Source organism: Oxyura jamaicensis, chromosome 1 (assembly GCF_011077185.1).
Source record: "Oxyura jamaicensis isolate SHBP4307 breed ruddy duck chromosome 1, BPBGC_Ojam_1.0, whole genome shotgun sequence".
NCBI lineage: Eukaryota > Metazoa > Chordata > Aves > Anseriformes > Anatidae > Oxyura > Oxyura jamaicensis.
The window spans coordinates 184,297,207-184,323,074 of NC_048893.1; the positions used below are offsets into that span (position 1 = coordinate 184,297,207).

General features: G+C 40.7%; 1 protein-coding gene and 1 long non-coding RNA gene across 6 annotated transcripts in view; both read left to right on the forward strand.

Annotated features, from left to right (window-relative positions):
• Window positions 1-25,868, forward strand: part of ATP8A2 (ATPase phospholipid transporting 8A2) — a 324,912-nt gene that overhangs the window by 204,334 nt on the left and 94,710 nt on the right. For all 5 annotated transcript variants that reach the window (XM_035326034.1, XM_035326038.1, XM_035326047.1 and 2 more), the window contains 6 exons: window positions 12,138-12,212; window positions 14,943-15,065; window positions 16,170-16,248; window positions 20,154-20,215; window positions 20,550-20,606; window positions 24,897-25,004. In XM_035326034.1, the coding sequence (XP_035181925.1) occupies window positions 12,138-12,212; window positions 14,943-15,065; window positions 16,170-16,248; window positions 20,154-20,215; window positions 20,550-20,606; window positions 24,897-25,004 (504 nt within the window). The remainder of the gene's footprint in view (window positions 1-12,137; window positions 12,213-14,942; window positions 15,066-16,169; window positions 16,249-20,153; window positions 20,216-20,549; window positions 20,607-24,896; window positions 25,005-25,868) is intronic.
• Window positions 218-2,206, forward strand: LOC118166890. The gene is made up of 2 exons (XR_004750790.1): window positions 218-340; window positions 1,843-2,206. It is a non-coding gene; the product is annotated as an uncharacterized LOC118166890 (long non-coding RNA).

The following is a 25,868-nucleotide window of genomic DNA, read 5'->3' on the forward strand; positions in this document are numbered from 1 at the left end:
GGAGAGGCTTTTCTTCAACTTTACTGTCTCATTGGGATTTTGTTCATAACGTTCCTTCTCCTCGCTAGTCATATAGGTCCTGAAAAATTAACAAAGCTTCAACTCTAAAGGCTGTCAACTGCTACATTAGTTTTCCACCTCATGTAATGGCTGACTTGAACTTTGGTGTTCTGAACCTTACCTAAAACTCCTTGTGAAATGATGTCGTGTTGCATGATGTTTATAAGGGCTTACGAGGAAACAGGAAAAGCACCAAGAAGTAGAGCTGTTGTAGGTTACTACACAAGCAAGGTGCAGGAGAGCTGAGACCTCCACAGAGCTGGATATTTGCAAAATCTGGGTGAGTACCTGGCAACTGCCTGGTTTGTGCTCTCCCCTAGCTATTGACATGTACTTACTGATAAAGATAGGTAGCTAGGTTGGATGAGCCGCCGGCCCGAGCGGGTTTTACTGTCCTGATATGCAGAGTTAGCACCTGTAGCTCTTCCCTTTGAAGGCTGCATCTCTGCCCATGGCAGGGGGTTGGAACCAAATGATCTTTAAGGTCCTTTCCAACCCGAGCCATGCCACAATTCTATGATAATTGAGGTGTTCCTTCAGGGAGCTGAGCACTTTCTCTTACAAACAAGATCTTAGTGAAGATCTTAGCTCCATGCTTCCAAGGAGAAAAGGAATGATAATGCAGATGGCTGAACAAGTCTCCCCACACAGCTGGGGAGACTCTTCTTATTTCTCTTAATACTCTTCTTATTTCCTTACATATTAATGACTGGTTAACTTCAATTTACACAATGTGCAAAGATGTATGCTGTTCCTATCTAGAAATGAGGGGTGAACACATTAAGAATAAAACATAATTAATTTGGCTTGCAACTGGGCAGCATATACTTATCCCCACTTGCACTCTTGAGGTGCGTTTCACATGAGTCTAGTTCTGAAGCCCAAGTGGCGTTGGAGGACTGGAAGGTACTTGTACAGCAGATGGATTTGTGCCGTTCTGCAGAGATTAATGAATCACACTATGGGGCCTTTCTGTACCTCTTTCCCTGCTTCCTCGTGTCTGCTGCATTAAAAGCCAGCAATATTCCTGTCCTCTACAGTTGGTTGTAGAAATGCCACTCAGGATATGAATTTCCCCTTGGTTTTGTCCTGTCTTTGGAGTCGTGTACAAATAGTATTTTCAGAGTTTATATGTATCTGCCGAAGTGTCATTTATGCTTGTCTGTGGCTTCTTTTTCTTTATATTTGTTTGTTTTGTGTTGCTTAAAAAGTGGCAAATGCATCTTCATTCTCAGAGTAACTTCTTAGGTTTGAGCTTAGGCAATGCCATCATTGGTAGACCTTATTCCTGTGTCCTGCTAGGTGTCATCTCAGATTTTCTTGGAGTGTAACCACTCCATCTCAGTGTGTTTTTGTGGAACTTGGTAAAAAGCTACAGAAATCAGAGGATGTATCCTGACCCACGTTCAGAGGCAATTTGCTGGTGGTCATTTATGGTGAAATCTTTTCCCAGCAAGCAGCTGGAGGTACGTAAGTTTGCAAGTAAGTTTTTAACCAGAGCAAAATAAAACACTGTGAAGCTAACAATTGGTTTGTAGCAAACATTGCCCGTCTGCCATAAAGTCTGTTTTTTGGCGAGTTGTTCACAAAGAGAAGCTCTCTGCTGCTCACTTGGCGTATTGGATCGTAGTGTACAATACTGTCCCTAAGCCACAGACTGAAATCTGGTAGATTTGGACCGAGCCCAAGAAACACGTGAATGCGTTTCGCCTGGGTATGAACTTCTAGGTTTTAATCATCTAAGATCTTGTTTTTAGCTTCTTTCATTTTCTTTGTACGCAGTTCTATCAGAAGATACAGCACACAATTTAAAAGCACAGTAAGAATTTCTTCGTATGTGTAGCAGTGAGAGAAATGTAACCGCTTTTGAAAACAAGTCCAAACATTATTTTTGTGTAGTGAGAAGTACATCAATAAGTAACTTGCCTGTGAAATGATTGCGTGTGTTTCATGTGCTGCTTATTTTGGCCAAATATACATGTAGGATCTAAGGCTTTTAGCTTTAGCCAGAACATAAAGAAGTAAATTCAGTCTTAATTTACCAATGTTGCATATATATTTTGACATGAGAGATGTGGCAAGCAGAGTAGGAGAGGTGCCTTTTGTTACTGGGCCTTGGAGACCTTAGGTAAGAGGTAGCGTGTTCGAAAATGGTAAATCCTATCTATTTTAGGTTGTCCCACAGACCAAGAAAAGGGTTGTATTAATAAAAATAGCATGAATATGAGATGAGGGGTACTGGGGGGCTTTTCAGACTAGTATGTCCTGGTAGTTTGGGGCTAGGAGGTAGTCTCTGTGTGGCAGAAGTTTGCTGTTGTCAGTATGACAGAAGATGAGCTGCAGTTTCTGTAGTGCTCTGGCCTTTCTGTTGCTAATTTTTCTGTTTTCCTTGGGTTCTCAGCTGTCAAAAGACTTTTATATAAACATCTTGGAAAAAGCAGCTTAATTCAAGGGCTTACAGAGCCTGAATTTATTTCACAGGGAGAAAGGGGGGAAGCGTAGACTTGCAAGGGGAAATTGGCAGTTCATGTAGCTGTAATAGGGAATCCTGAGGGGCCTGCAGTTCCAGACCTAAAATGACCTTGCTACAGAACAGCTCCTATGCACTTAATTCAGCAGCTCTGCAGAAGGATTCCTTTGTGATGACAAGAAAAGAAAGATCTGTGAACCTGCGTTTTTAAGTGTAACGTAAGGGAATTCTGCAAATAAAAGTAAGGGGAGGGATTGAAGTGAAGTGTCCTGTAAAATGGGAGCTGAAGACTGACAGTTCAGGTCTCAGGCGCCATCAGCTTTATTCAGTCACTTGATTGAAGGAGTACTGGAAATGCATTTGGTCCTTGGAAATCTAAAAATCATTTTGATTACTGTAAGTCATTGCCTAGGTTTGTATCGAAGACAGAAGAGTGCACAATGGTATTGTTGCATGAAATGAATGTTGATCTCCCTGTCACCTTTTAGCCTAGTGTCCTTTGCACTATATGCAGATGTAAGTGGATGTACTTGTACGTGCACTGGGAAATTCTAAGCTTTATTAAACTATGCGTAGGCTAAAAGGAGACGGCCAACTCCCCAGTCCTACAGGAAGTGGCAAACTTACCCAGTAACAGGGAACTAAATCCATCATCTGTTCCAGAATCCTGCTAGACAGAACACAGGAATACAAGAACAATATAAGACCATAAAACAGACTTCTGCAAGACAGAATATAAGGCTTCAGGTGGTCTCATACAACTCGGCAAAGAGAAGAAAGCACATAAGAGGAGAAATTAAAATAATCAGTCTTAGTATATTCTTTTGTTTTGCTCAGGTCAGTACCATTGGATTTGGTCTGGTATTGGTGCTGTCTTCACAGTCTTGAGGTACTATATTGATTGTGTTGTTGCACAAACACCCTACTGCAGTTAAAGCATCAGTTATCAGTAAATTGTCCATTGTTTACAATGTCTGTCATCTGGATTTAGGATTAAGCACAGTAGTAGTACCTTTTTCTTAATTACAGCATTCTGTGCAGTTCTTTAGATACTTCAACTCTATCTTCCTTCATCGTGGTAACCTCTGGCTAACCAAAACAGTTAGTGCTCCCAGATTCAAAGCTGTCCTTATCGTGTGTCCCTGTGCTCCTGCAGCACCATCAGAGGCACTACACGAGTGAGCAGTTGGTCTAGGTTGTTTCATTTAGCTAACTGGATGTGAGAAATGGATACTAAGAGTTCAGAAAAACAGGTTGCTTGTTAGTCTCAAGCTCAGGGCTTGTATATATGCGTGTGAGAGGGAAAATATGTGCTAGGTGAAGGCCAACTCCAGCCTGAGGGTAGTAAGGACCATTCCACCAGTGCCTGAGATACAGCTCCACCAGGGTTCTGGGTCCCAATGTGAATATTTTTATGGTTGTTTCATTATTATTATTTTTTTTGACATCTCCTCTTTTCCCTTCTCAAACACAGCGTTTTTTTTGAGATTTCTGGAGCCACAGTTGTGTTCGAGCTTCTGGTCTTTGGGTGTTCTTGTTGCTGTATGGGATGTGCTGAGCTGTTTTGTTGTGTACAGCTCTGGGATGATTTGCTTTGCTCAGGCTGCAGCAAGCCCCTCGTGCACAGCCCAGGTGTGAAGAACTTTGGTGGTGTTAGCCTCGCTTCTGACATGTAACATTATCAGGCTTGGCTCATGGAGCGGTGTGCTTTGTTGGCTTTCCTTCTGTTTGTACTTGGAATACAAGGGTTGCTGGCCTGCTTAACTTCTCTATAGCAGTTTCTGTCTTTTCCTTCCTTTTCATTGCCTTTACTAGGTTCCCTGCTTTTCTGTTTGAAACTCTGCTTCTCTTGCTCTCTGATGTGAATCGTGTTACTGTCCTTGAAGTGCTTAGCTAAACTTCAGGTGTATAAGTTGCACAAAGCTATTGATGTTTCCTCAACTATTACTACAAATAGTTAAACTTGCATTTATCATCCATTTACTTCAGCACTAGAGAACAAATTAAGAGTGGGAAACAGAAAGCACTTCTATTGCCTTATCGTTGGTTAAAGATCCCACTTAGCTTCAGAAAAGCCAGCGGGTCATTTAAAACCATGTAATAGCATGTCCTTATCTTTTTATGCGAGACACGGGTCAATTACACAGCTGCGAAAGTTGTATCAGGACCAGTCTGGAGTGATTACATGCTGAGGAGATACAGCAAATTCTCATTAATACGTGCCAAGCTATTAATAGTGATCTTGTACTTCTCAGTTCCACGGTGATGTGTGAGGAGTCAAGGGTAGTTAAAGAAATTGATTAGGCAAATCCAGGAGGTGGGGGGAAAAAAAGAGAGAATCTTACATTAGTGCGTTGGCTCTGACTGCAGTTGCTGCTGCTGTGTGCGTGGTGCATCGCGGTACAAAAAAGACAGGGATCTCCTGGAAAGAGTCCAGCAGAGAGCCACAAAGATGATACAGGGCCTGGAGCTGGAGCATCTACCCTGTGAGGAAAGGCTGAGAGACCTGGGTCTGTTCAGCCTGGAGAAGAAAAGACTGAGAGGGGATGTGTATACACCTGAGGTGTGGGAGACAGAGGGATTTTGGCCAACCTCTTTTCAGTAGTTTGTGGGGACAGGACAAGGGGCAATGGCCACAAAATGGATCACAGGAGGTTCTGCACCAACATCCGAAAGAACTTCTTTACGGTGAGAGTGACGGAGCACTGGAACAGGCTGCCCAGGGAGGTTGTGGAGTCTCCTTCTCTGGAGATATTCAGGGCCCATCTGGACAACCTGCTCTAAGGAACCTGCTTTGGATGGAGCTGACGGTCTCTGGAGGTCTCTTCCAACCCCTACAATTCTGTGATTCAGTTAGCAAACCTTTCCTTATGGCTGCTGTCTTTATGCAGAAAGGAGTATTATGAGTAGTGCTTATTCTGTAAAAGAAGGCTGATGGTACTGGGAGACCATAGCACGAGCTCCCATCACTCAGCAGCAGATCATGGCCTGCTCTGATGTTTCCAGCTTGCCAACTGAGCCACCGAGCCCCCAGCAGGGTTGAGAGCGGGATGTAGCCAGCCACTGCTGCCTTGTTTCCTTTCAGCTGGTATCTTCAGGCAGGAGCAGGACACAGGACTGGCTTTGTGGGATAATGATGAATGGCTTCCCAGCATCATCACTCTTGATACCTTTACTCTGGTTGTCGCTTCAACCCCCTTGACCATGCAGGAGTGCTCAGACTCTGTATTCTGATGGGGCTCGATTGAACTGTCCTGGGCAGTGTTGTTTTCTCATCCGATTGTTAAAAAGTCAACGTGGGAGTCTGTCACCGCTAGGATGTCATGTCTGTACATGATGAGACAATCCCAGCCACAGGTTTCTCGATACCCCAGGAAATGTAAGGCAGGATGAAAAATACGTTCAGAATAGAGCCGACTGTATTTGTAAAAGGGAAATGTTATGAGGAGCTCCTATGTTTAACCACATCTTATGGCAAGTAAAGCAGACCTTTGACACCACAGGCCATCCTGCCCTTTCAGGACACCACCGTATCCTGCCCTTTCTATACTCTGTTTTATCAGGCTAAAAAAAAAAAAAAAAGAACAAAATCTAGCTGAGAGCTGTAATGGGCTGCCTCTTCATTCCCAGCAATGTGAGTATGAAATGCCTGGTTTGGCATGCTGATCACATGTCCACGTAACTTAAGGAACACACACAACACACAAAACTCAATGAAAACCCCTCCTCACTGTGACAAAATGGAGGCTTGCGTGGTCTGCTATGTTTAGCTGTTTTTTAGCCATAGTAAGGCATATATCAGGGCCAAACGTTGCTGGAAGAGCCGATCTTCTCATGTCTTAATGCCTTGTTCCTCTGGTAGGTACTGTGTAGTCATCTGCTAACGTGTGTTTCTTGAGGCAAGAAACAAGACTGTTGCCTAACAGTGACCATTGAGAAGAAATACCTAGAGAGGTTTGCTAATTGTTATTTAATATTCAAATCTGAAGAATTACTCTGAGCAGCTGTAAGATGCTTCTCATGGCCCTCTGCCTTCTGTTCTGCCCCGTGCTTACCTCTCCTGCTGAACGGTAGGAGTGCTTTTGAGGAAGGATGTTGACTCTTGGTCGGTCAGTAAGGTGAAACGTGGAACCAACGTATATGGGGAAGAAAAACAATTCTCTGCATATGCTTCTTGGACAAGTGGGGAAAGATCAAGCTGAAAAAACTGTGCTCTTTATTATGCTAAAAAAAAAAAAAAAAGTATTTGTAGTCAGCAGTAGAAAAAATAACAGCTGTTCAGGCTTATTTAATAAATTAGTGTTTAAAATCAGGAAATCTCTGTTGTATTGGTTGCTTTGATATCAGTTTATCTGACCAAGCTTTTCAGTAAATGTGTTGCGGATTTTTTTGTGTTATTTTTTCTTTTTTAATGAGAGCATTTTAATGAGCAGCATGCAACTTTTAAAATAATTGTTAATGTTGGCAGGGAAGATGGGAGATGATTTTCAAGGTAAAGGTGCACTTGTTTGGGCTGCACAGGCCCAGAGAAAATGCTTTCCAGTTGAAAAATACAGGTCTGTTTTTCCACATACAGTTAATGGGGGGAAATATTCCTTGGCAGACCAAGTCTCGGGCAGACATGCCTACTCTGTCAAATCTTATTAATAAGGCTCTCTACCTATATGATGAAATTGGTGCTGTACCTTCTCTAATGAAGGGATTATTTTAAGGCCATGTGCATTTGAGCAGGAATAAGAGCCTTGCATTGAGAGAGACATCTGTAATGAGAGGTTTTTAGTCAGGATACATTATTAATGAACTGCACACGAGATGCACAAACCTTCTTTATTAGGCAAACTGTAAATGAGGCTGTTTGGTAAGAACATGCAAAAATGTGTGTGCGCTACGGGAGGGATATTTTGAAAATCTAACTCATTTCTGAATAGTAAAGGCATCCAGTCTGGCTATAATTGGTGCCTGTGGCAATTGTTGATACCCTGCCTACATTAGCTTTCTGTGCCCTTTAGCGGAATGGGGAAAACATTTCTAGCACTCGTTAAGCTGTCTATTATCAAGACATCATAAATATACACGTTTAGAATAGATGATTTTCTGTCCCAGTGCCTTAGAGCAGTTAAATAAATTAGTTCCTACTATTTCAAGCGTTAATGTTGCGGTAATTATGCATGAAGCAATAATGCAATTAAAATTGCCTTCCAACATGCTCAAGTGGGAATATTTTCTGAAAATAATACTTGATTTTTTCTCAAAATACACTCTAGAGCAGGTGGATGGCCTTTGTGGCTCAAAATAATGGCAGTGTGAGACTGTTTTACCTCGAGATCCTCAGTTTGCCTGCAGCTCAAGTCAATATTAACCAAGTATTACCATCTGTTGGCTTTTGTTGACCTCTGGAAGGAGGCAGCAGTCTGATTTATTTTTTTTTCTACTCTTCTTTTTTTTCCTTCTCTAGTGGCAAAATGCCCACATCACAGCTGGCATAGAGTGCTGTGGCAGTGGGGGTTCATATTTAAAGAATGCAGGCACACTTCAAGGCAGGAAATGTGGGCTGTTTTCCAGTTTGCAACATGTTCCACTTTCTTTGTGTACAATACCTACTGGTTTCAGATCTTTGTAATATCAGCTATAATGAAGTGCAGTAATATATCAGCCCAGCTTTCAGCTTTAGGTCTGAATTTCTTTACATTTAAATTGGACCTCTTGTTCCTTGGGAGAAAAATATGTATTTTGTAGCTGAGCTACAAATAAGCTTTTCCAGCTTTTTGGCAGTCAGGTAATAGTTCAAGTGAACAAGTTTCTTTTTTTCCAGCCAGAAAAGCAGTTTAATGACTTTGGGTCCATTTGTTCATAGCAGTGCTGTAGTTGAGAGTTGAGCCCTGCAAACCCCTGGAGCTTGGCAAGGCAGGCAGACCTGGCAAATCCTCCTACCAGCGTACCAAGTCTGAGTCAAGCATGGGTTCTTGCAACTTCAAATATATTTGGTATATTTTGTTAACAGGAATATTGAGGTGGAGTGGAGTTTTTTTTTTCTTTGCTGTCCTTAAAGAATACCGTGCTCTCTTTACAAACAGCAGCTGCTGAAACTGTGCATGACAGATTCTGGTTTGTGTTAAATGCCAAATGTGTATTTTGTGTGGAGTATATAACCTGTTGTTCTTGACATTAAGATACTAAGGAATCGCATGACAGTCTTTCTGTTGATTGGCATTTCATAATTTGAATCTCTGGAAAAGGCGAGCATCACTGGTTATTTTAGTGCAAGATAACCACAGCAGCTATTGCCCTGTGTTGAGAGCAGGGTGCAGGCCGACTGGTGGGACCCTTTGGAATGTGCTCCTTTCTGGTTTCCACCTATGTGAATCCTGCCGAAAGGAAAACGAGTTCAAGTTCGGATCTTGAATCAGTGCAACGTTCAAGTTAGCTGTTAGCCACCTAAATCATAGCAGCTTTGAAATAAGGGTAATGCTTTTCTGCAGACAGTTCCCTCAAGGTTAAAAGAGACTTCAGAATGCTGAAGATGGTGATGCTTAAATACTTCCTGCAGTCAGGCACACCCATCTCACTGTTCTCCTGTAGTGATTGAATTGATCTCGGGGCTTTTAGCAAGGTCTTAAATGAGTTCTGCACCACCCAGTTTGGAAGGTAACCTACTTTGTTGATTAGAAAGAATGGGGTTGGTGAGAAGGGTCTATATTCACATATTCATAACTGTGTGTTCACTTCATTACTGCTAACATTTTGGTGGGAAATGTGAATCAAAGATACTAGCTTTGCCTGTTTTGGGGCTTCTTTCCTAGCCATGGGTAGCTACAGAAAGTCTTGACTGCTTTTTTTCACCCTTGATGGAAAATCAAGAGTATTTATGGCTGGTGACTAGTTGTGGGAGGCTATAGCTTCAGGCAGCTTTCTGAAGTAGCATGAGCCAGTGTCATAAAAGGCCTCGACGTTTGCCACCAAACCTTTGAAGTTTTGTTTTGCGCAGTGGGATCTAGAAAACTGAGCACAGCACAGGCTAGGGCTGCCAGCTGGGCAGACAGGCTTCTGATTTGTGAGCCGTTTGTTTTTTAGGGTTGGTGCACTGAGAGTTGCAATTAAGTGCAAGAAGCCTGGAGATGATAAATGCCTAGATCATAATTGCTAAATATCTGGGAGTATGCTTCTTTGAAACTTGGTTTCTTCCCAGGAGAAGCTGCCCTTAAGTTGCTTACTATAGTGCCCTAAATGAATTCTGGTTTCTTTTTGGGACCTTAATCTCATAATTTTGTGCCCAGGATCTTTCATAGCTTTCATTTGAAGAGCTGAGCTGTACAGTTGGTTGAAACTCTCCAGATCTGAGTGAGACTGGGCAGAATGCTACCTGGGGCTGATAATGGGGTCCGGAGAGAGAGATTTGGAGAGTGGCAACCGCTGCAAGTACTGACGGTGGAAGCAGAACTGATGGAAAAGAATTTGGGTGTAGAATATGGTTTCCTTCTGCCCTTTTCTCTGGCCCGAACTGGAGACATGAACGCTTAACCTTATTTAATTTAAAGTCATGCGTGATTGACAATGTGAATGAAAGAGGAACTTGTTTTTTAGGAAATGGCTACATTTTTTATAGTTTATACAAGGTTGATGCATTTCAGCTAACTGGAAATGGAACGGACCTGCCGGCTCTTAAGGGTCACAAGGGCACGTGCAAACTACAAGCTGCAAGAAGGGCAGCAGGTACAGAAAAGTTCAAATTTCAGAATGAGGTAGGGACTCCCTGCTAGAAAGAACAGATGAAAACTGGGGGGCGGAGGGGGGTGGAAATTGTAGGAGTTAAGTCTGGCCTACTGTGCAAGGCACATCAATAAGAGCAAATAAGCTGAGATGAGTCGTTACTGACTTTCACTGAAGAGTGGTAGTGCAATAGAGTGATTATTTTTAAATGAACATGTTGATATAATAAATATATAAGAAATGCTAAAGAGAGTCAGAATAAAGGTTTGACTAACCTGAAGTCTGATCCACAGTGAACAGTGATAGTTTCCTGGCATACTCATCTGTTCTCTAGATTTCCTTCCATGATTTTAAAAAAACAAAACAACAAAAAAAATCACAGCATCATCTGGCAGGTAGTTCCATCTGTTACCATGTGCTATGTGAAAGCATTTCAGCTTTTCTTTTTTTGTGTGTGTGTAACCTGCTAATGTAATTCCTTGCTGCAGTGCCTATTTGAATAGTTATTCATTATCCTTGTCAATCTTGTAAATATTTTAATCTTCCCCTAGGTTTTCTCTGTCCCATGCTGAAGAGTCCCAGTCTACTTAGATGCCATATCCATGAAAACAGTTGCAGGGCTTGATGCGGTTGTCTTGTCTTCTCATGCCCTCTTTTGGGTGAGAGCAGAGAAGAGACCCGATGCTGTACAGTTAACTAATTGCTGCCTGAAGTATTTTGGACTCTCAGGAAGTGAAAAAGGGCATAGGCAGGGGCACCATTTGACTGCTTTGCAGTACCTACTCTGTCCAATGCTATCTCAAATTGCAAAGTAAATGTAAGACAAAATATGTTAGAAGTGGGGAGGAGGGGGTGTTCCCCCACACAGTGCTGAACTACGATCTTAAACTAAGTGTCTTGGGGCACCATGGAGCCCAAATGTAGAAGTGGACTTTGAAAGAGACTGTAGTCACAAAAATTCACAGTACTCCTTTGGCAGATATTAAGTGTGATGATTCAGATGCACTGGAAGAAAATAATTCTTTCCCTTATTCTTTCCTAAGCCTCTTTCAGTGCCCACTGACTGAGAAGGAAATTTTGTTCCAAGTAGCAAAACAGTTCTTATTTCAAAAAGCTGCTTAAACAAAATAAAAGGAGTAGGATGAAGGAAGTAGGTCCAATGAAATTCTGGAAAGAGAATTTACTTACTCAGTGCTTCTTACAGCAGTTAAGGATTGCTGCATTACAGTCATCTCAGTTGGAAGGGAACTCAGTGGCCACCCAGTCCAGACTCTTGCCTGAAGTAGTGTCAATACAGAATTCAAACCAGGTTGGTCAGGGCTTGTCCAGTTGGGTTTTGTACACTTGTGAAAGGATGGAGATTCCCCAGCATCTTTGGGCAACGTCTTCCATTAATTCTTAAATCAATGTTTGTTAAATAATGCTTACATGGTTTAGACGAGAACATTAAAAAAATAACTAATATAGCTGATAAATCAGGATCTCTAATTGTGGGACTGTAAATAAAACAGGACATGAGCTGAACACAGTGTCCATCAGAGCAGTTAACGTGAAAATTCTGATATTTGGCTATGATGGAAACATGGTTAACTCTGCTTCACACATTTTAATTTGCCAGCAATAAGACTTTTAAAATAATTCAGGGCCTTTTTTTTAGTAATGATTCAAATACATCAAGTTGTTCCAACACGTGAGTATTTTATTTCAAATAAGCAGTATTTAACGTGTAAAACTTAAGAAGAGAATAACTGCCTGGCACTGCTGATTATTTTTAGAGCATGACAAGCAGCTGTCTCCAGATGGTGGTCTGTGTTCCACATCTTCCTCGCCTACTGTAAATGGAAACATTTACTGCAGTAGTAATCTAAAGCTTCTTGTAACTTGTCTTTCTTTATTTCAGCTTTGGTTTGCTTTCGTTAATGGATTTTCTGGGCAGATCTTATTTGAGCGATGGTGCATTGGTCTGTATAATGTGGTAAGTGCTACGTGTTTTGACTTGATATCACTCAAGACCTGTATGGTAGTGTGTTGTGCCCCTTTTCTCCTAGGTAACTATCTGAATGTGTGTCAGGAAAGATGAGGGCATTTGTAAAAGCCATAGAAAATAAATAATCTTGGATGGTGTTTTTAATCAGAAAAATAAATTTTGAAAAATGCCTTGAAATACATACGTGCTTGGCATAATATAGCTTCCGTAACACTCTGCACCGTTTTGGATGGGATTTAATTTTCTCTCTGAAAGCATCTTTTTTGGTCTCTTTTACTGAGATATTTTACTGACTGCTCATGTTTAAAACAGATAGCAAGTCTTAATTTTTGAGGGCTTTATTTGTTTATCTTTTCATAGCACCTTATTGTCCCAGTGATTCTGGTCCCTGCAACAACATATTAAATTATTTACTGCTATGTAGTTAGTAAATAGTGAAGTCATCTTCTCAGACCCTGTGACAATCAGATTCTCAGGGAAGCATCATGCAGATGCTTCGGATTGAATCTGTGTTGAGTTAGAGACAGAATTGGAAGAAGCAAAGCTGTGTCACCAGTGTTCTTCACCTGAACCAAGTGCAGGACATGTCAGTCCAGAAGTGCTTTCAGATCTTAGATGTGCTTTGCAGGGTCCCACACCGTACCATGCGGTTTTATCACTATAATCAATAACATTTATCACTATAATCAATAACATTGATTAAAACCTGGAGGATCTCTGGGGCCAAGTTTAATTGCATACCGTAGACTTGTGCTGGTCTTTTCACTAGAGTGTTACATTTGTAATGTTTCTGATGGCTGGCCTGGTGGCTGGTTTTATAAGCCATTATGACATTTTGTCAGTGTTGAAAAATCCTTTGCATTTCTCTTTGGAGGGAGGAAATTAATTTTTTTTTCTTTAATCAGACTCCTTCCAAATATATGGAAATATAGAAAAAGCCACCAAATTATCTCTATCACTGAGTAGTATTAATGGGAACACTTCTGTCACATTGCTCTAATCTTTAAAATGATGGCACAAACCCTCATCTGCCTTAAGATTTCATATTCTTCCTGGAAGATATTAATTCAAGGATTTTCCACTCCCTCTTCACCCTCATTTCCTGACTGTTACAGTCTGTCATTCGTATTTAGTTATTTGCATCTATTATCTTTAAACCTGATTTGATGGATTTACCTACCCTGCATATAAAACTCAAGGATGAGACTCATCTTAGAGAATCGGTGGTGTAGAAATTAACCCTTATTTTATCAGGTTGATATTTTCTAAAATTCGAACTGGTTCCATAGAATCATAAAGAATCAAGCACTGGTTAAGGTATTAGGGGCTTCCATAATTTGAAGGAGTTAGGTTTCTAAGTGGGGTTTAATTCTTCTACTCCCTTCCATGTCGATTAACCCTCCATTTCATGAGTAGGCTTATTAAAATGCAGAGTGTAGGAAATCTTAATAGCATTGTGATTCCAGCATTTGTACTGGTTCATACTGCAGGTTTGCCTTAATTTAAAACCAAAGCCAAACAAACAAAATCCTTCTCTAGAAGACTGGCTCAAATAAAATGGAAATTGTCCCAGGAAACATAAGAAACCTGGGGAAATATCTTAAAGCAGTGTAAGAACAAGTCATGTTTTGGAATATGTCTTAGTTTTAGTTCTCCCCCACCATCTCTTCCAAGCCTGTTGCCAGTTTAACATCTGGTTTATCACTTCCTGAGCAGAAGAAGTTGGATCTAGGGATGTAACGACTGATTCTCACTGGTGTCTGGGCCTTCCTGTTGCGTTTTGTCTGCTCCCCAACTGCCAACACACTGCTGGTAGGAAGCACAGCTTCACAAACGTGAGGTGCATGCTAGACACTGAACACTTCTCAAACTGTTACATATCTGCAGATAGGAATAGAAATGATTTGTCAGATATAAACTGTTAATGTAAAAGGCAGTAACTGAAGTTCAGCATTCAGATGTTCACACTGGTGGTATTTCTACTGCCTGCACTGCAGACTGCAAGAAACAGAGATACCCAAGGTGGCTTTAAGTGAGCTGCCTCAGATCCTGGAAACACTGAGAGAAGAGCAATGTGGGACTCAGCAGAGGCTAATTTGCTGTGCTTCTGGAAGATAGCTCTGCTGCTTCTGGAAAGCTTCTGAGTCTTGGTCATCCAAGCATCTACTCATAGCACAGACACGCAGTATGGTTAATTTTATCCTATCAGTTCGTGCCTGACCATAGAAGTACTGCAATAGAGAATGGACACGGTTTTCCAGTATATTTTTAATGTGATTTCCACATTTGCTTTGTTTATAAACTTAGCTTTCATTAAATATAGCTGCAATTGTAGCCATAAATATGTGAACCCATTCCTGCAAGGCTTTTTCAAGTAAGTATGTCTTTCCTTTGCACTGTGATGTGTTTTACCCTCGCTATTTGAGCTGGTACGTCAGAAATTACTGATGGCTAACTGCTTGTGTTTGAGTTAATTGGTGAATAGTATGAATTTTCTTTTATGCTTCTTTTCTTTGTAAGTCAATATCTGAGAGTTATGAATTGCTAAAATCCATGTTTGGGTTTGTTTGGACATTTGAAAATTATGTCAAATAACAAATGGGTTGGTAATGCACCTTCACTGAAGTGTCTGGGAATTTTGCTGTTATCTAGATACTGAAATATCAGAAATCTAAAATACTAATAGCTGCTTTTAATTAGCATTTGCTTGCTTTGCAGATTTTCACAGCATTGCCACCCTTCACTCTGGGAATTTTTGAGCGATCGTGTACTCAAGATAGCATGCTTAGATTTCCACAGCTATACAAAACCACTCAAAATGCAGATGGGTTCAACACAAGGGTAAGGGGGCAGTCTTGTTTCTTTACGAATAACACAAGCATTTTTATTTTCTAGGTCTCTCCCATCACAAAAGAACTTATTCCACACTGTTACTTCTGCTTTATACTAGGGTACTGCTACTGAGATCAAGACTATTGTTTTTCAAGGGATTATATTTTGATTTTTTTTTAAAAAATAATCCTTGTTTTTAAGTGAAGATTTTCAGGTTTGGCTTCAACAGAAGCTGGTCCTGGAATATCCATTAACTTTGATTCCAAGTAACATCTGTATCTGAATATGACTTTCTAATTCACAACTACTAAACAGTGGTGATCTTACCATTTTCCTAGAAACTGGATAACCTCACCCAGATTTATTTAATGTAGAGGTTGTTATCAAAATGTTCAATATTATAGAGCCTTTTCATGATTATTCTTTTCTTCTCTACTTTTATAGTTCTTTCAGAAAATTAAAAACTAATTTGTTTACTTTGATTTTTAGGTTTGAAAAACACATTTTACTTCATTTTGCTATTTTGTGTGCTAGAAAATGCTAGCAATTGGAATTTTGCGTTTATTCCATAGCAAGCACATTCACATATACTTCTGAATGAGGGAAGCTGCAAGATTACTTTGGTTAGAGAGAAGGGAGGAAGAATTTGTAGAGTAGGTAAAGCTCTAGTTTGTGTACAACTGTGTTATCTGTAAGCTTAAAAACTGCAGAGTGTAGAAAGTATTTGCAAAAACTGCAGAGTGTAGAAAGTATTTGCCTATTAAAAGAAAATAGAACATTTCATGGTACTGAACTAGTCTTTTAAAATCTTCCTTTGAGGTAATTAAAAAAAGGTGGCTCCATCTGTTTGCTGTATTTTGATAAAGATCTTAAATTGCAAGTCTGCTTGCCTGTTATATTTTAACTTGTTAGAATAAGACTGTCCAAGTGGACTAGTGTTTTCTTGTGACAGAGCAGAAATTGTAGGAGGAAATGAATCCTACCAAAGTTTAGGTATTTCACTTCAGGAAAAACATCGTCTGACTCTAAGCTACACAATGAAGCGTTTGTTGGGAGTTAGAGAGAGGTCAAGAGTTTTGGACTTCACTGACGACTTGGTTTGTTTTCCCTCAGGTTTTCTGGGGTCACTGCATCAATGCCCTGGTCCATTCCATCATTCTCTTCTGGTTTCCAATGAAAGTGCTGGAGCATGGTAACTGCTTCATTATTTCTTACGTCAGTAACTGATGTTCAGTCTTACAGAGCCAGTGTGTTTGCAGAGTTGGAGGTCGTGACAAGTTCCAAGAAAATAATGCTGACAGACAGTTCAATAGACTATAGCTGCTGTTCTTGGCTGGTTATCTTGTGGTTTTCAGAGTTGATTCATATTTAACATAATTGTTGTTCATACAGTAACTTTAATGCTTGAAAAATTAAACTGCTGCTTTGTGAAAGTCTTACTCAAATTCTGAAAAAAAAGTTCTATACAACACTTGATTTTTTTCAGCAGTGTATTTTAGTTCTCAACTTTTTACTGTTTAATCTTCTTGCAATGGTTCTAACAGCAGCTGTATTAAAACCATTTGCTTTGGATCTTGTTGGATCTTTCCTGTTCCATAATGCAGTACTGTAAAATATAGAATGAAATGTAGAGGTTTCACTTCTGCTGAAGTCAGTGGAAGAAATGGATTGGATGCAATGGAAGAAGACTAGATCATCAGTCAGATACAAGCAAAACAAGTGGTGGTGGTGGTGTACAAACATCTTGTTTTTGTTGTACAAACATCTTGTTTTTATGGAAGGTATGCAGCTGCAGCGTATTTCAGGGACTGGTAAACTTCAAATGGTTCCTACCTAGCTTTACAGTATAATTGTCTGGGCAGGAAAAAACATGGGAAATCTTTTGTTTTACTCTATTAAGAAATGGGAATAGATAAGATGAGGAATTTAGGGGAAGGGGGTAGTATTTATCTAAAACCAGGAGTTTTTCAAAACAAGTTCTTTGTTGGAAAACAGTGATTTCAAGAACCTCAGCTTGAGGATGGTTTAATTTCAGAGATATAAGAAACAGAAAAGGGAGGGAAGATGAATGCTCCCAGGAAAGATCCATGATGGTGAAGATAAGGAGGTGGCAGGTTCATATTTCTCGTTACCTGGCTGAGTAAAACTTCAGTGTCATGTCCTCCACGACAGTTTCACGCGCTGTGAGATAGACATACAAGAAGGGGATCTGCCTCTCTCCTCTGTATGTGGGCTGGGAGCTCCGTTTCAGTTTTGGGGGAGAGAGGTTGCTTTCGGTTCATTGGTCTTTGTTTTGTTTCAGAGGGGAGGGAGTTGTACTATTTCACTATGCTTATGGGAAATGTTAGTCTTGAATAGCTGCTCTTTCAATCCAAAGTCAGCTATTGTAGGCTGATGTCTGTAGCAGTTAGGCTACAGTTTGTGCTTCAGTCTTCCATAAATGTTTTTTTTTGACTGTTCAATTCCTAAATAGATAACACAATTTAAATGACTGAAATGGTAAGACTGGAATATTCACCTGCCCAAATGGTAACTTTCTTTGAGATCATTTCAATAGGTTGCTTAGCTTGCTTTCCTAAAAGGAATGAGTATTTAATTTTCAAGTTTCTTTGTATTTCTAAGTGAAAAAGAGATTTCAGTGCTGCAGACAAAACTGTGCTATTCACACTGGGATGTTTTTTAACCTCTTGAATTCCTTAGAATGTGAAGTGCATATATTCAATGAATGGGCACTTGTATAGCTTTAGTAATGAACGTTCACTGGACATCCTGCTGTTCTCATTAGCAAATATCATTCCTTTCAGAACTGCTTAGCCTCCCAAAGTGGAAGGTCATGGAAAGCCCTGAAAAAAAATGAATTACATTATTGTATTAAAACATAACCTTAAAAAGAATGGGACTTGCACCGAAAGTTATTTGATTACTTAAATGTGCATTGTGGTGTTGTACTGGAACAATATATTGACTGGCAGAGTCATTAGATGAGTTTATTCTAGAGCTATCCAATACATGGTGCATTTAGGTGTGCCTCTTGCTCAATAAACTGAGACTTTTGGCATCAGCAAGATTTACTGGACAAGGAAGGTTGCATTCTTTAGTGCTCTTTACCTTTTTCTTTGACAGTAGGCTGAAAGAGACTGCTAAAGCTTTGTGTATTTGTGACTGACGTGGTAGGTGACTGAAGCCACAGAGTACCAGGAGAAAAGTTGGGCTGATAAAGATGCCAGTAGCCACAGATCAAACTATTGCTAGGGAGGCTGGCTCAGGCTTTAGATCCTGTTCTACTGTTATTGATTAGTATATTTGGTGCTGTTTCTTAGTAGCTGGGGTTCAGCCTGGAGAAGAGAAGACTCCAGAGAGACCACATTACAGCCTTCCAATACTTGAAGGGGGCCTGCAAGAAAGCAGGAGAAGGACTCTATGTTGGAGAGTATAGTGATAGGGCAAGGAGTAATGGTTTTAGACTGAAAAAGGGTAGGTTTAGATTAGATAAGAGGAATAAATTCTTTAATATGAGAGTGGTGAGACCCTGGAACAAGTTGCCCAGAGAAGCTGTGGATGCCCCATCCCTGGAGGTGCTCAAGGCCAGGCTGGATGGGGCTTTGAGCAACCTGATCTAGTGGGAGGTGTCCCTGCCCATGGCAGGGAGGTGGGACTGGGTGGGCTTTAAAGTCCCTTCCAACCAAACCATTCTAGGATTATATGAAAATAAGAATAAAATCAGGGTTATAGAACAAACAACTTTGTCAGTTCTTCAGAGAAAAGCACATGGAGCGACTGTAGAAGCAAGCCATAACAAGTGGCTTGGGCAGCTGCATTGGCTGAACTTGTTAACAATATGCTGGGCAGTCTTTGCCACACAGGTCAGGCTATCACAGAATCCTCTAGGTTGGAAGAGACCTCCAAGATTACAGTCTTACCTCTGACCTAACACTAACAAGGCCTCCACTAAACCATATCCCTAAGCTCTACATCTAAACGTCTTTTAAAGACCTCCAGGGATGGGGACTCAACCACTTCCCTGGGCAGCCCATTCCAACTAACAACCCTATCAGTAAAGAAGTTCTTCCTAACATCCAACCTAAACCTCCCCTGGTACAACTTCAGCCTATCAGGGACTCTACTCTGTAGACTTCAAAATTTGCTGATCCTGCAAACCTACTTTACAGGAACATTGTTAACAAAGTAGATGACCCTGGTTTTACAATGTCAGATCCAGTTTTGCAAATAAACCTGGCAAAGTGGTGCCCTCATAATAGAAGCACTGTAATAGGCAGTATGTGTTTAGGAACAGGTCCAAGGGGTTTATCTTAAGCCTTTTTCATCCCTGCTGTTTGTGTATTTCTTTAGCAGTTGTCTTAAAACCTGTGAAAATACCAGTACTTATCATGCTTGAGTAATGCTTGAAAGTTGCTGTGAGTATGAGTTCATCTGGCATTAGTGTGGCTGTTGAATGCGCTTTCATGGCGTTCCGGTTTCATTCAGCGTGGGCTAAGAAAGACTAAACAGACATTTGAAGCATTGCCAAGGTTGGCACTTCCAAATGATAGATGACCGTGTACTTACCCTTCTGCACACTTGACTAAGAGAAAGCTTGTGTGGAGGACTTAGTGCTGTTCAGTTACTGAATTAACCTGCAGTAAGATATTTTAGATGTTATATGTGTTCTTTATAGATCAGTCGTTTGCATCTTTCTCTTAATGCAGTATTCTTTCACCACAGATCAGCAGTCTTAGGCTTTCTTCACATGCACAGCAAATAATGGAATTTGTTCGAGCTGTCAGTGAGCAGTACAGAACAGATAGCCACAGAAAAAGTGATGCTGATGTCCCTCAGCTCTTGCAGACAAATTACATTCCCCCTTCTGCTAATGGCTTCTGGCAACTGGGATTGTGTATACATGCTCTATCTGAGCATCGTGTCTCGTTTAGCACAGCTGCTGCATTACTGGTAGCTCACGGCTTCTAAAAGTGCTTTTAGACCGTCTGTAAAGCGAGGTTAAGACCGGTTATTGTGTAGTGTCCTGGAAATCTCCTTGATGTGTCTTCCATTCTGTTGGTAAAATGATTAAGAAATGTAATTGCTTCTCTTTTTCAGATGCTGTATTCACAAATGGACAGGGAATTGACTATTTATTTGTTGGGAACATAGTTTACACTGTAAGTTTATCTATCCAAGACACTTTTGAATGGTAGAATTTCTTTACAGTTTTTTTACCATCAAAAAATGATGTGAAGCAGAAGAAGCTGTAAAATAAAATGAGCCCTTTGTTGTGACTGTGATTTTCTCCCTTACTCATTTTTTTTTCACACGTGTACCAAGAGTATCTTCTGCTCTGCCCTTCCCTCACCCCATTCTGCCAAGTCCCCAAAGAGATGGGTTTGTGCTCCTAGATGGTTGTTCCCTTTTTAGGTGTGAAGGGGAGATTGGGCTGTGAACACCTATGAATTTGAGAGTGCTAATACTGCACCTTTTTTTCTTTTTCCCTTGCAGTATGTTGTAGTCACTGTTTGTCTGAAAGCTGGCTTGGAAACAACTGCATGGACAAGAGTAAGTGCTCTTCAGTATCTCTTACTTTATTAGTGTACCTTTCTCCCTGATTAGTATTAATGCAGAAAAGAAGTACTAGAAATGATTTGAGGCTGCAGTGTTTAAATTGGTTCTTTGATTTAAGGATAAACTAAGTTCCCTAACTACAGGAGAGGAGAGGAGAGGAGAATGAACACATTCTAATGACATATGATAAAAAAGTCGGTCTGTCAGAAGTGGGAAAAGGAGAAGGATAAAAGTGTTTTGCACATGTCTCTAAATATTTAAAATTTAGAATATTTTCTAGAAATTAACATATTACTCTAACTGGTTAAGAAAATAGCTTAAGAACAACATCTCTTTACTCTGTAGCTTCTTTAAAAGTTAATGCAACAGTGAATAAAAGTTGTCTGCCCAAGGATAAACAAATGGGCTTTGTAAGGGTCTTTGAAGCTAGTAAAAAGCACTAGTGACTTCACATTGGCTGAGATTTTTTGTTTGCAAACTTTGAGTAATAAATAAGGCATGGTTGTTAAACAGTTTCTGTTGATTCCTAGATTTGAGTCGTTTACTTGCAAAAAGTGAGTGCTCTGTTACTGGTAGGTGTCACAATCTGCCAGGGCACTGACCTCCAAAGAATATGCGGGGCAGGGAGGGCTCCTATGTTGATGACACTTCAACACTTTTCTCCCCTTCCTTCCCCCAGTCCCCTGAAAACAGGAATCTTTTTGATTTTGGTGGAGCCCCTTTGTCTCCACACCTATATGTGATACTTCATAGGAATCTAGTTCACATGACATACTAACACCTACTGCCCTCAAGACCAAGGTGTTTTGAGGAGCCCCGTATTCTTATTCTGTCAGTTTCCTGGAGGGGCTTGGCTAAATCTCATAACCTCATTTCCCCTATTAGCTGTAATATGTTTCCTTTCATTCCTCACAGAGGAATTGTTAAGATTAATGAGCTGATGTCTGCTCTGAATGTTATGAAATGCTATCTGCATGGATTATTTAATTATTAGGGAAATGCTAATGTTTTCTGCCTCATTCTGTCATCTGAAAATAAAATCCATTCTTTTTTGTTGTTGATTAAGTATAGGTTCTGTGTTGTGTACTAACTTTTTAAAATGCAAAAGGACTTAGAAATAAATTAATTCCCCATGCACTAGAAGAAGATATATTAAAATTTGCAGTGGAGGCCTGTGAGCCTGTTTAGATCCTGTTATATTACGAATTATTTGATGCTTCCTCCTCTCTCCCCTTCCCTGAGTAAATGGTGTCTTTTCAATCACAGAGGGATAATCATGATCCCCTCTTTGATATCTTGATTTTAAAAGATACCATAATGTTTAGTAGAGCTCAATGTTCTTTAGCACTGGCATTTGTACAGGAAATTATTGTTCTTCACAGAAACGTGTTTGTGTTCAGAATCAACTTTTTCAATATGTACTTGTAATTCCTGTCTCATTGTTTGGACTCTCATCATCCTGGAATCCGATGTTGTACAGTTATTATTTCAGCTGTGAGTGAATCAACAGAAAGAATCTTTAGGTTACTTGAAGAGTATTAAATGTACAACATTGAGTTAAGCCTCTCCTCCATCATCAGCTAGATTGGTTGCATGCAATTTGTTCGAGGGAACACGAGGGACACTGCCACTTGGGAGAACGTGATGTGTTCAGCTGAAAGCTCTAAATAAATAACACAGATTCCAAGTAGTTGGGAGTCTGGTCTATCCAGTAGGTAGTGTGGGAAGAAAGGCTTTGGTAAAAGGAGTACCATGCATGACAAAATCTGCACGGTAGAGCTGTGTGGAGCAGCTTCATGTTCAGTGTTGCCTATCTGCAATACTGCGGCAGGCTTTTGCCAAAATGCAGCTTTCTTAAGTACTTCACCATGCTACTGGAGCTGCTTCGGATAAATTGGATGCACAGGATAGATGTACAGTGTATCTAGTTTTTATGCATTAGCACTTGATTTCCTTTTCTGACCGCCATTTAACACATCTGACAAACTGGCTTCTGCTTTGCACTCCAGTCCTTCAGAAATATATGACAGATAGTGGAGAACCAACAGGGTGAAGCTTGGTGGGTGGGGTTAGTGTTTAAGAAATGATCTCAAATAGGACAAGGAGGGCTCTTGCTGAAAGCAGAAGGCCTTTGAAAGGTAGAGAACTAATTCCAGCAAGTTACAAGCCTGAGATGATGTGGGAAGGGAGATGCATGGCAAGGGATGATTGGGATTACTATGAGAAGATGATGAAAAACAAATGAGCAAAGACTTCACTAAGCTGGAAAGGACAAAATAAAGAACTGCAAAGCTCAAGAACCATCCTACCAACAGCCCGGAGAGAAGCGAGACTAAAAATGAAGATGTCACTTCACTAGCAGAAATACAATGCTACAGACAGGAGTATGTCTTAGGGTGGTTTCCCTGCTTGCTTATCTTTACTGTTTTTAATTGTAAAGCTTGTAGGAGTTAGCAGTTTGGAAGCATCAGCCCAAGCTATCCTGGGCCTTCTGCCCACTAGTTCAAAAGGAAGACTGTGTTGTAGGGAAAAGGTCCTTTTGGGAGAGCTGTGCTGGTGCTGTTCTTGGGCCACCGCATGGGGCTGGCTTTTCTTGAAGGCGAACTCTTGCAGCAGCCTTGCAGTGCTGTTCTATGAGGAGCTGAGCACCAGCATTGCTCACTGTGGCAGGCCTTTATTCTGGCCAGTGATTCATATTGACATGAAATGTCCTTGTTTCCAGAAGAGCAAACAAATCAAATGGGTGAAATCCCCCTTGCTTCCTTCAAATTTAAAAAATAACAGTAATAAAAAAATCTCCTAGTCTTAGTTTTATTCACCTTAAAACTGGATCAGAATAACTTTTCCTTAAGCAGTTGCCGGATCACCTCGGCGAAAAAGAGCAAATAGAAAAGTTGGAAAAGTAACCTTCCTGCCCATAGTGTCTCCCCAGGAAGGGGCCTATCCCATGGCCTGCTCATTAGTCCAGCAGCCTTCAGGGTTGAACAACATTTCGGCTTTCTGAGAGCGCCTAGAAGAGCGTTCTTTCCATCGCCTCTGAAGTTCTGCCGTATGAATGCTTCCACTGTAAGCCAGCCTCCAGTTGCTTCCAGCTATCCGCCAGTCTGCACTGGTGCTGCAGGCTCCCTGCTCGTTTGTTTGCGCTGCTTGTGCTCAAGGACTCACCTTTCTGAGGATGCTCAGTGCTTCCAGGGAAGGAGCAATTTCTTCTCCTCCCTCTAGAAATTTGAGTTTGTCTCACAAATGCAGTATTAGACACTTGGATTGTCAGGCTTACTGTTAAAAAAACAAAAAGCAAATAAAATCATCATATAGAAAGCATAAAGCTGAGAACTAAACAAACATACCATGTGTCCACCACAGCCACCAGTGCATGAATTCATTGCCATGTTCGTAAATCCGCATGTGTTTAGTAATTAAGATTTATGCAGGTACTTCTCTGAGTTAGAGCCAAAGTCATCATCCGCGGGAGTTGTTGGTATCCAAAAAAAGCTGGAGCCAATAGTGAGCTCAGTTGCTTGTTACAACCAAAGTTACTGATTCCATCCACTGCAATGTAAAAGTAAAACAGCTTAAATCATCTTGAACAGCAAAATAGTTCGGGTGTGTAGAAGAAATGACTTTTCTTAATGCAACTGAAAGGAAACATGTACTGGACATGTTCTTGGTCACTTTGATACTGCTTTTATTTACTCTTAGTCTGGAGATTAAAGAGCCAGTAAAGGTGTAAACTGCATTGCATATCTGTAAATCACCTAAAGCACTTTTAAAGCAGAAAAGCAAAGGTAATCAGTAGATGCTGATCGTTTAAGTGGCGGTGTATCACGCAACACTGAATCTTCTTCAGTGAAAAGTATGCAAGTGATGCACGTGACTTGTGTGCATCCAGGGGATCTGACATGAGGGATTTGTCAGGATGAACTTTAACCTGTGCCTTTTGAAAAATTCTACCTTGATGTATGTGTTGAACCTGGCATGTGTACAGTGGGAACCAGGAGCTAGATGAGAGAAATCAGAGCTCTAAGGAAAATCTGGTGAGTTTTTGGAGCTCGGAGTAAGACAGATTGGCTGAGAAGACTATCTGCCTGCCCTATCGTGAGGCAGAGATTAAAGAGGAGAGCTGTTTTATGCTGTTTAAACAACCTGTGCTACTGGCCTGAAACCAAGGGCAGTAGACAGGCCTGCGTGAGGCTGACAGAGACCTGAACAGAAAAGTGTCTGTGGGTGAAGTGGGTGGGGGAAGCGCGCTGTGCTCACTCTCCTTCTCTCCCTGCTCCTTGACAGTTCAGTCACCTGGCGGTCTGGGGAAGCATGCTGCTCTGGCTGGTCTTCTTTGGCATCTACTCGGTCATCTGGCCCACGTTCCCCATGGCACCCGACATGCTCGGGCAGGTCAGTACGAAGGCTCGGCGGCACAGGGATGCTCAGCACCGGGCCCTGCTGTCGGACACGGGCAGGAGGCTTGTAAAGGATTGTATTATACTAAATGCATTATTTTAACATCTTTTTTTTTTTTAATCCCTGCATTCATTTAACTTCATCTCATTAAAGGAGCTCTTTTTCTAAAGGTGACATGAGATGTGATCATATGCACTGTACATACTACACAAATATGCAGTTCACTTGAACAGCTGTGGCACTTTCCTTAATGTTTTTCTAGTTAGTCTTCATCTTTTACAAAATTACAAGTACAAACTTCGTTTTTTTGCTCTGTATTTTTTTCACGATGGTTTCTGTCTTCCATATATTTTCATGTTTGATCCTTTTTTCCTGCATTTGTTTAAAATGAACCAGAATTGACTTGAGGATAGCATGAGATGGTCAGAAGGGAAGCTGATCCGTTACTGGTCTGTGTAACACCAGTGGAATGTTTCATTTGGTCCTTCGGTGTCAGCTGAATTCCAAGTGATGAAATTTTCCCATTTGGTGTCATTATTTCAGCATGTGGTGAGCGCACTGAGTCAGTCACATGTCTGTCAAAAATATACCTCGTGCATATTGAAAATAGGGGGCTTCCAGTAAAAATGAGGGACTAATAAGTATACAGTAAAAAAAGTATTCTGTAGAAGTGGAACTGCTTTCAAAATGACCAGAAAATAGTGTTTTATAAAAAGTTTAGAGTTGTGTTTAAAGCAAGGATGCCATTTATGGTACAGAAAGAAGAAAAAGTTTCAGCAAAGAATTGAAGTATATTTAACTTATGTCACCCTTCTGTACCAGAACATAATTATATATATAAAAAAAATCCAACTGTAA